General features: G+C 40.4%; 1 protein-coding gene across 4 annotated transcripts; it reads left to right on the forward strand.

Moving 5' to 3' along the window:
• Positions 1 to 1,318: 1,318 nt before the first annotated feature.
• On the forward strand, positions 1,319 to 9,546 carry scrn2 (secernin 2). Of its 4 annotated transcripts, none has more exons than XM_088372516.1 (9): positions 1,319 to 1,442; positions 1,532 to 1,563; positions 2,580 to 2,694; positions 3,547 to 3,728; positions 4,018 to 4,217; positions 4,729 to 4,944; positions 6,155 to 6,320; positions 8,314 to 8,494; positions 8,856 to 9,546. In XM_088372516.1, exons 1-9 carry the CDS (start codon positions 1,377 to 1,379, stop codon positions 9,006 to 9,008), a joined length of 1,311 nt encoding a protein of 436 aa, XP_088228642.1. In that variant the 5' UTR covers positions 1,319 to 1,376; the 3' UTR covers positions 9,009 to 9,546. The 4 variants fall into 4 exon arrangements, with proteins under 4 accessions (XP_088228642.1, XP_088228641.1, XP_088228644.1 ...); XM_088372515.1 differs by having other exon boundaries at positions 1,321 to 1,442; positions 2,580 to 2,742; XM_088372518.1 differs by lacking the exon at positions 1,532 to 1,563 and having other exon boundaries at positions 1,423 to 1,442; positions 2,580 to 2,742.
• The last annotated feature ends 201 nt before the right edge of the window (positions 9,547 to 9,747 follow it).

Raw genomic sequence — 9,747 nt, forward strand, 5'->3', positions numbered from 1 at the left:
ACACTCCAGGAGATGAAAGGCCAACAGGGGTGTGTAAGAGGATGAGTGCCATTCAGGTAACAAGTTGTCTCCTCGAAACCTCTCAAGAATTCATTTCTGGTGCCTCCGGCATTCCAAAGTTACCATAAGCCTGTTCACTGCACGCTGCATAAAAATAACTCAAGATACAACAATACTATATATATATAAAAAATGTTTTGTGCATGACGATCTGTATGTGCCTGCCATCATAAATATGACTGACCCATTGACAAGACTAACAGGTAAAAACTGAGTCACCTTTTGGGTGTCATTACTCATGTAAATTACAATGTGTATCAGTTATTAACACAACAGCATTCTGGTTTTGACAAACGTAATGACATACAAAGAATGTTGCAATGCCGTTGGACAGGTAGTGTCTATTTGAGATGGTAATTCACTAGTGGCACATTCCCTACTTTTTCATAATTCAGATGAAGTTATTTTTTGGGAACTACGTGAGCAGAAAATGAGTGAGCAGAAATTACATTGTCATGCTGTGACTATGGGCAGACCTACGATGATTTCAGCCATAATGGAGTGTCACTTAAATCATTGTATTAGGGAAGAAGAAGACAACATTGTGATAAATTTTCTAGACTGTAGAAAGAAATTGTAATGGTAACAATAGTATATTATTTTCCCCCTTGACCTGTTGACATATCAGCTAACGCAACTAGAATGTACCCTACCCTCGAGTGAAAAGTCCAAGATGAACATTTATTTCCAACATAAAGTTCAATTAGTATTTAAATGGATTTTAAATTTCTTTATTTAACTGTAAATAATCTATTCAGCAATAATTTTGATTTTTTCTTTCAATGCTGCATATCAGGAACCAGGTACGACCTAATAGCATTAATATATTACATTGTGGTGCCGAAGAAAAGGAGACGCAGGAGATATGTGACAATAAACTTTCTTGGACATGCTAGAGAGCAGGGAAAAAATACGACTCACAATGGACGAGCGTCACTACATAAAACCACACGGTCAACACACCCCCTTCAACCTTAGGTTCCCCGTATACGAACACCACAATATGACAATCAAAATATCTCATCAAGTTGATGGCTGAATTGGACGAATTAAATTCAATGTAGTATTATTATTATATATTATTATATAATAATTATATAATGCCCCCCGTCCTCTTTCTTTAAAAAAAATACTAAAAAGAAAAAGGCAAAAAATAAGTCAATTGTCGCTTTTCAAAAGTGTTAGTGTTCTTATCGTCGCCCAATTCCGAAATCACCCAATGGATGATCCGTGCACTCATAGCACAACGAAATACTCAAACGGCTTGCCGTAGTAGGCATTCCGGGGTCGAGCACTTTGGCAAACAAAATGAAGCAATGTTGAAAGCCTTAGCAGCGTTTAGCAGCCCGAGCTCACATGAGCGACAGGAGACCAAGATAAAGGTAGTGCCAGGAGAAACGAGTCCTTTAAGTACACACTTTAGGATTTCTTGGTCACGTGACTCTTGTGTCTCCAACCTGTCTGTCCCCAGCCGGTGTTGTCAGCGTTCACAATTTCCGACAGGTAAATTCAGTATTTGGCAGCAATCGTAATGGTGCTTGCGCTAGTTTACACTGTTCTGACACTAGCACTAGTGTAGCAGTCTCCCCCACCCCCCAAAAAAGGCATTAGACATTGCACGACATGCGCGTTACATTTATCGAACATTTATATTCAGGCCTTTTCTTTTTCAATAAACACGGAACCTGCAACCATCTCACATTTGCTGAATTTATTTCCGGAATTAAACGCTGACGTTGATGTAAACGTGAAGTCAGAGCGATTCTTCGGCTGTGTTGGTGGGCGGATTTGTGCAGATTACAGTCAATAAAGTGCTCTCTGCACAAAACTCTCTCCCTAATCCTTAGCCGTCGCTGGCGTGGAAGAGGTCGTCGGTGTTTATCACTTCTGGGACTCAACAGAGTTTTGCCAGGTTTTGCGTGGATATTTTTCTTCTCGTCGGCACATAAATGCACCTTTGCAGTGCTGCACGCATACACGTAAACTCACGCGCACGCACACACACATTCGTCAGAGGATTAAAAACATTGCTGCACACCCTTTTAAAGACATGCAGGCACATCATTGTTTTTACACTGAACTCAAACGAACACGAGGGGTGAATCAATAGGTTCTGATTTTTTAGGATGTCAACGCCAATCAGAATATAAAGCATACAGTATACTAAGGCAATGGATGGTTATTACAGTATTTTTGAAATTAGTAGACACCAATTCTTAAAATCACATATCATCACATGCCCATATTGCCACAAGTATTTTTAGTGATACTTTGAAATTTGTTCAGTATGTAAGCACAGAAGGAAATGGTGATTGAAGATATAGCAAGCATCAAACTTGCCTGCATTTCTGTCTTCTGTTAACAAATAAAATGTCTAATTATTTGTCTTGTGAAAATGACACTTCATAATACAAAAAACGTGTATTACTATAGCTCCAGAATCTGCAGTGTTTGAGAGCACCGTTTGAGGATTTCTTTCTTTCTTTTATAAGAATCTAAGAATTTCCTGTATGTTTTAGGATGGCAGAAGATCCCATGTCATGTGACTGTTTTGTTTCATTGCCGCCTGGCTCTCTTGATGACCATGTCATTTTTGGGAAGAACTCTGACCGTCCCCGGGATGAGGTGCAGGAGGTAGTACATTGTCTCCCAACATCTCACCCTCCCGGCAGCATACTGGAGGTATCACTATAGTCACCTATTTTCAATGATGCACATAGACATTTTGGGGATCAGGTGCTCAACAACAACAAACAGCAGTTCATATTATACTGTACCTAGTACTGGCTATTTATTGCATAGCAACTGAGGGTAACTTACAGAAAAACATGTATCACAGTAAAAATGTACAGTGGACCTCTGCTATTGGTTGGGGACAGCTTGCCCGCAAATAGCAAAAAGCAATGGATTGTAATACGTAATTGATGACCAGTTTAAGTTAGGGTTTTATTTTTTTAAACTTAAGAATGACAGCCATGCCAGCAGCTGTATTTCCCTCGAGTCAGAAAATGATCCTATATTTCAACTTTGACCTTAATTTTAAAACAACAAATTAAATTTTTGAATAATTTTTTCAGACCTTTTGTTTACGTTTCAATTAATTGTACACTGTTCAAGAATGTGATAGCAAGAAAACCATAAGAATATTTAATATCAGGTTAAGTTTATTATTTTTGTTGTAAAAATAGCATTTGGTCTTCCGTTAATACAGTATTTAATGTTAGCAAAGCCGCTATTACAACCTTACTTCGGTGTCTGATATCATAAATGCATGTCTGATATTTCTAATCAACCAGTGTCACAAGTGGTAAAGAAACTGACGAGTTATGAAATTATTGGAACCAGATAGAGTTATGAACAAGATTGCTTGGGAATTGACACAGAAGAAATGTGTTGGGAAATATCTCTACAGTCCAGGGGTCATCAGTCTCATTTATCTCCTTCTCAGTTATCTCTTTCCACTTTGTTGTTCTCTTTCATTTGTAGTGTACGTACATACAGATCCCTCAAGTGGAGCAGACTCATGCTGTCATTCTGAGTAAACCAGCTTGGATGTGGGGAGCTGAAATGGGAGCCAACGATCAGGGAGTTTGTATCGGAAATGAGGCAGTCTGGACTCGGGAGGCTGTTGCTCCTGAAGAGGCTTTGCTGGGCATGGATCTTGTGAGGTGAGGTAGCTGCTACTGAACACACTGACGGCAGCATCTGGAGCAACTCAAGGTTTCAGTCTTTTCGTAAATGATTTGTAAATAGATTGTGTTTTGAAACACCTTTTATTTACTCAATGGTCAATCCGCCACCTACATCTCTAGATAGCTGAAGATTTAGTTCAACATTGACTCACGTGAAGAAATGTTCAAAATTCCCTGCTGTTCTTTTGCTGAAAATGATTATTCATTATTGATTTTAATTTAAGGACAAATATGCTAAGAAAAGCATTATTTCTGCTCCCCTCAGGTTGGGCCTGGAGCGTGGTGACAGTGCACGGGCAGCGCTCACCGTCATCACTGGCCTCCTGGAGCAGCACGGACAAGGAGGTCAATGCAGGGAGGATCCAGATCCTTTTTGCTACCATAACACTTTCCTTCTGGTGGACCGTAATGAGGCCTGGATTCTGGAAACAGCTGGAAGACTGTGGGCGGCACAGAAGATCTCAGGTGATACAGTTCATGGAGATTTCCTCCGCCTCAACGTCACATGAATAAGGTTCTGAGTTTTGTTGTTCAAAAGTGTTGTTTGGTTATTCAGAGTGACTCCAAACGGGTATGTGAATAAGTGAATGTGAGACTTTGTAAAGCGCTTCTAACATTATGGTGTGGATAAAAGCACTATATATGTAAGTGCACTCCATTTGCTGTTAAAATGAATAGTCATGATACGATGACACACTCAAAAAACATCCGCCAAACAGCAAGGTGAAAGGTGAACCTTGATAAAGCGAAGCAACACTGTTCTTTGAAATTGACAAACTGACTATAATAATAATAATAATACATTTTATTTATAAGGCGCCTTTCAAGGCACTCATGGTCGCCGTACAAACATAAAATAGCATACACAATTAAAAGAAAAACAAAAACGTTAAAAAAAAAAACTATGCCTGCATGCCTGCTGACTAGCCACAAAATCACATTTAGCCCATGTGTAAAAGCCAATTTCTCTTCTCAGAGGGTGTGACAAACATCTCCAACCAGTTGACCATCGGCACCGACATTTCTGCAGAGCATCCTGAGCTGCGGAGTGTGGCCCAGGCTCAGGGCTGGTGGGATGGTGTAGGAGAGTTTAACTTTTCACAAGTGTTCAGCCCGGAGACGCAACCTGTCAGGATGGAGCTTGCCAAAAAGCGCTATAAGGGGGGTGCAGAACTGCTCCAGCAACATGACGGTAAGGGTCATAGGCTTTTAAAGTACGACCCAGAAAATTCTGAATTGGCTTTGGTTAGCCCGTTTGTATTTAAAAAAAAAAAAAAAAAAGAGAAATAATAAAACGATGTTGCTGGATTGTAATTTACTCTGTTATTTTTTGTTATTAATTGCATTATATGTAAAGATTTTCAAATACAGTGGAGCCTCGGTTTTCGACCACAATCCGTTCCAGAAGGCTGTTCGAGAAGTGAATCGTTCGTATTCCGAATCATGTTTTCCCATTACAAATAATGGAAAGAAATTAATTCGTTCAAAGCAAAAAACCCCAAAAAACCCCGCCTTTGTTAAGCATTTTTTTCATTTGCGCATTTTTGTCCAATCGCGCAACGGGAGCGCACCGCCGAACGCGCAACCGTAGTGCGTCGCCGACCGCGCAACTGCACCGCGCTGGTCGCATTATTGTGACAGAGCCGTAGCTGAAATTTAGAAAATATTTTTCAAGTCCTGATGTACTTTCCAAAATTTAAGTGGACCTCAGTGCGCAAGGAGCTTAATTTGGTCCGATCGCGCAACCGCAGCGCTCCGGGCGCTCACTATCGCATTGTTTTAAGAGCGTCTTTGTGTTTTAGGATGGCTTTACTGCTCCCACTTGCTTCCTTTGGAGGCATGATTAGAGTTGATGCAATCCTCAGAGTAACGAGATTGTAATAACGAACGGAGTCAGTTGGCATGGGGGTCCTCTCGGCTCATCTCGCGAGTTCGACAACCGAATTTCATCCGACATCCGAAGCAAAAAAATCGAATACCGATTTGTTTGAGAACCCGGACGTTCGAAAACCGAGGCTCCACTCTATTACATTTGGTGCATGAATAACTATCATCCCCTTTTAAAATACAAGTCTGAAAATGCACTTCAAGAATCACATAGAGGGGAAAAAATATATAACTAATGAATATAATAGGCTGACGTCTACTTTTTTGTTTGATTTTAATATGTTTGCACATCATATGTGGCTAGGAAGACCAATATTGTTAGTGACAATAACTAAAACTAAAGAGACTGTATTTAGATACAGTGTGTAAATTCATTTCTGGGATTGTGAACTTGAATGGGTTTCCTTATGTTCACGGGGTGCAAAGTTTGCTATTTGGATAACTGAGTTGAATACTTATCTTATGTACAGAATGTATACTATTGGCTTCTCCAGTAATTTTCCTGTATGGTTTAGGTTCCATGACAGCAGAGGTGATGATGTCTATTCTAAGGGACAAGCCCAGTGGCATCTGCATGGACTCTGGCGGTTTTTGCACCACAGGCAGTATGGTGTCGATACTGCCCAGAAACACCAACCTGCCCTGCATCCACTTCTTCACTGCTACTCCAGACCCCTCTCGGTTTGTAAATTCCTAAACCCCCAAATTACCCAAATATGTATTCCAAACATACTGAAAACAATGACTTTAACAGACAGACAGACAGACAGACAGACAGACAGACAGACAGAGCAGTTTTCTGACAAGCAAGCAATTGCAAAAATTGAAGGAAAAAAACTCTTTGGCTGTTAACAAGGATTTTAACAATTAATACTAATGGACTAAAGGCTCCTCATATTAAAGCCTTGAGTCTTTTGGTATTTCAAAAATGTTTACCTTGCTAGCAATACTGTGAGATACTATGAGAAACATCAGCTCGCTGATTAGTACTCTACATACTATAATATGATTTTATGTACTATCCCATTTTTGAAAATAATAGAAAAGATTTGTCATTTTTTAAAAAAAAAATCACGTTTCCTCGTTTACAGTTTGCTTGCTGCCCAGTAATAATGAAAGTGGGGAAAAAATATGAGAAGCAAACTAATTTGTTCCCATTCATTGTACCAAATCAAAAGAAAGCTAAATCAGATCAATAATAGTATAGGGTGGCTCGGTGAAATGCTGATTAGCACGTCCACCCCACAGTTAGGAGGGTGCTGGTTCGATTCCACCTCCGACTCTCCCTGTGTGGAGTTTGCATGTTCTACCCGGGCCCATGTGGGTTTTCTCGGGGCACTCCGGTTTCCTCCCACGTACCAAAAACATGCTTGGCAGGCCAATTGAGCACTCCAAATTGCCCCTAGGTGTGAGTGCGGATGGTTGTTCATCTCTGTGTGCCCTGCGATTGGCTGGCAACCTGTTCAGGGTGTCCCCCGCCTACTGTCCAATGACTGCTGGGATAGGCTCCAGCACGCCCGTGACCCCGGGGACAAGCGGAGTAGAAGATGGATGGATGGATGGATGGATGGATGGATGGATGGATGGATGGATGGATGGATGGATGGATGGATAATAGCATACATTTCATCGGTGGTCTTCAATCCCCTAACCCACTGAGCCACAAACAATTGCGGTGTTTTCGAAGGCAACAAATGTTTTGCTCTTGTCAGTGTTCTTTTAAGGTTGCAAATGTTAGCAAAACATTCGCCAGATGGGCGCCAAAGGTTTTATTAAGTTTTCATGACATAAGGAAATTTGGAAATATTTAAATTACCAGGCGATTGTTTGGCTAACATTTGCGACCTTGAACGAACACTGCCGAACCATGCAGACAATGTAACATTACATTATGACAACACTCACAATTGTTCACCCCTCAGTCGGATATAGGCTTTAGGATTGAACACCTCCGGACCGGCCTTATTTGGCCCGGTTTGCCCGCCGTTCCTTTTTCATTACAACAGGCACCAATCAATTGGGGCAAGAATGAACTGAACTATGCAAGACACCACTCCACAATGAACACTTGCAACTTCTGAGGTTTTGTCATAATATTTCATGAGTTCGTGAATTTCGGCCAATGGTGTTGTTGCATGATGTTGTTGCAAATCACAGCCCATCAAATGCACAAAGGTTTTTACACAGATGAAAGCTCATTTTTCGGATTACAAATATTATGTTTTATTGATTGGGTGTTACCTGAGCCCTGAGTACATGGGATGCTATTTTCAGTCAACAAGTGGAAATAAAGATTTTTTACTGTACATGAAATATAGTGAAGTTATCAAATTTATTTAGGACAAAAAACTATATGTGTGTGTGCAGCTGAGTTCCTTGCCGCATTGCTTAAGAAACGCAACATCCGTTGGCCAATCAGATAATAGTGACAGTGGTCCCGCTTGTCCTGCGTTTTGGAACCACCTCGGAGGAGGTTCTGCAAAGCAGTTCCATTATAACCATAAGACCCCAAAAATCTAATGGAAAAGCAACCAGTCAAGGCCACTTCAGTGTGGAACTGGTTTCGATGGAAAAGCCCCATTGGAAAAGCTTTTTGAATGTACTTCTGCGTCAATTACTTTTTTTTTTCTTTTTTCTTCCTCCATCTCATCATTTCTTGCTCCTCATCCTCCAGGTCCATATTCAAACCTTATATCTTCTCTAAGGATGACACACCTGTGCTCAGTGTGGTCTCACCATACTTTGGTCCTGATGATCCTGTCAGGAAGTACCCGCGCTTTCAGGGACAGGTGGACCGCAGACATGACCTTTACAAGGCTCACCAGGAGGCACTTAACACCATGAAGACTGACCCGGTAGGTCAATTACTTGTTCAGTAGTTTAAAAAAAACACATGTTTACTTAACACATGAAATGCATTGTTCAAATGTACATCAAACATTGACAATAGTAGTCTACAAAATGTTGAGTTGCTCAGTGTTTTGTCAGAGATTGCAATGAGCGCTACTAACAATTTGACACAGTAAGTGCATTGGGTTATAGTGCACCGTAATGATTCAGAGAACACATTTTAAATATTTATTGAACAAACTTTGTCAATTTACAGAATCCTGCCAACAAAAGAAACCAAAAATACACAGCTGGCAGGACTAATAAAAATCTAATTCATCCAGTTATTTGTCTTTGTTTGTATGTCCTTTTTCTCATTCCTGGCAGGACAAGGGCGTGGCCATATATGAGATTCTGAGGGACCTCGAGTCGCAGTGTCTGAGTGAAATTTCCGCCATGTTGAGTGGAGAGATACCAGGCGATGAACTAGGAAACTTGTTTTTTGATTGTGTGGACACGGAGCTCAAATTCTATCAATGACAGGTGGGAAGACGATTGATTTTGATCCTAAATGATCTATCACAGTCTGAAAACTTGGCCTGGTTCAACAACTTTTCTTATAGTGCATAGAAATGACAATCTAACCAATTAACTGTGAACATTAAGTTAGGAGCAACACTTTTCCCCATTGTGTTGGAACAGCCAGTCAGGTTAAAGGTCACACTGTTTGTGGTGTCAGTGGCTTATTCTCTGCATGTACATACATGAAGCTGTCATGTATGATGATCAACTGTTTTAGCTTACAGTGGCCTCAACTGTTCATTCCCAGCAAATGGAGACTGGCAGGAGAGGCCACAGTGGGCTTTTTGGAATGTTTATCCTCCAACTTGCCACTGCCTCACCACACACATTGCTTGATACCATTATATCATGAATTAAGATTAAATATTTAAAGTGTGTCTGTAATGTTAATAATGGCGTAGATGGCACGTGCAATATTGTTGCAGTGGTTTTGCATTTCAGCATTGTATAGAGTATGGCTACATGAACAACGTGAAATAAATACTGTTTAGAATGAGATCTGTTTCTGTTCGAGTCTCGATACCAAAGTGCAAAGTAAAAGAAATACCATAAATGTGAATAAGGGGAAACAAGATAAAATAAGATAACCTTTATTAGTCTCATAATGGAGAAATTTGTATTGTTTCAGGCTTTCAGCTGCAATAATGGATACAGAAAAACAGCTGCGTGCAAGGAAAACACAGAAAATGTACCTATT

This window comes from Syngnathus floridae, chromosome 4 (assembly GCF_059516105.1).
Source record: "Syngnathus floridae isolate MCC-2025c chromosome 4, RoL_Sflo_1.0, whole genome shotgun sequence".
In the NCBI taxonomy this organism is placed as follows: domain Eukaryota; kingdom Metazoa; phylum Chordata; class Actinopteri; order Syngnathiformes; family Syngnathidae; genus Syngnathus; species Syngnathus floridae.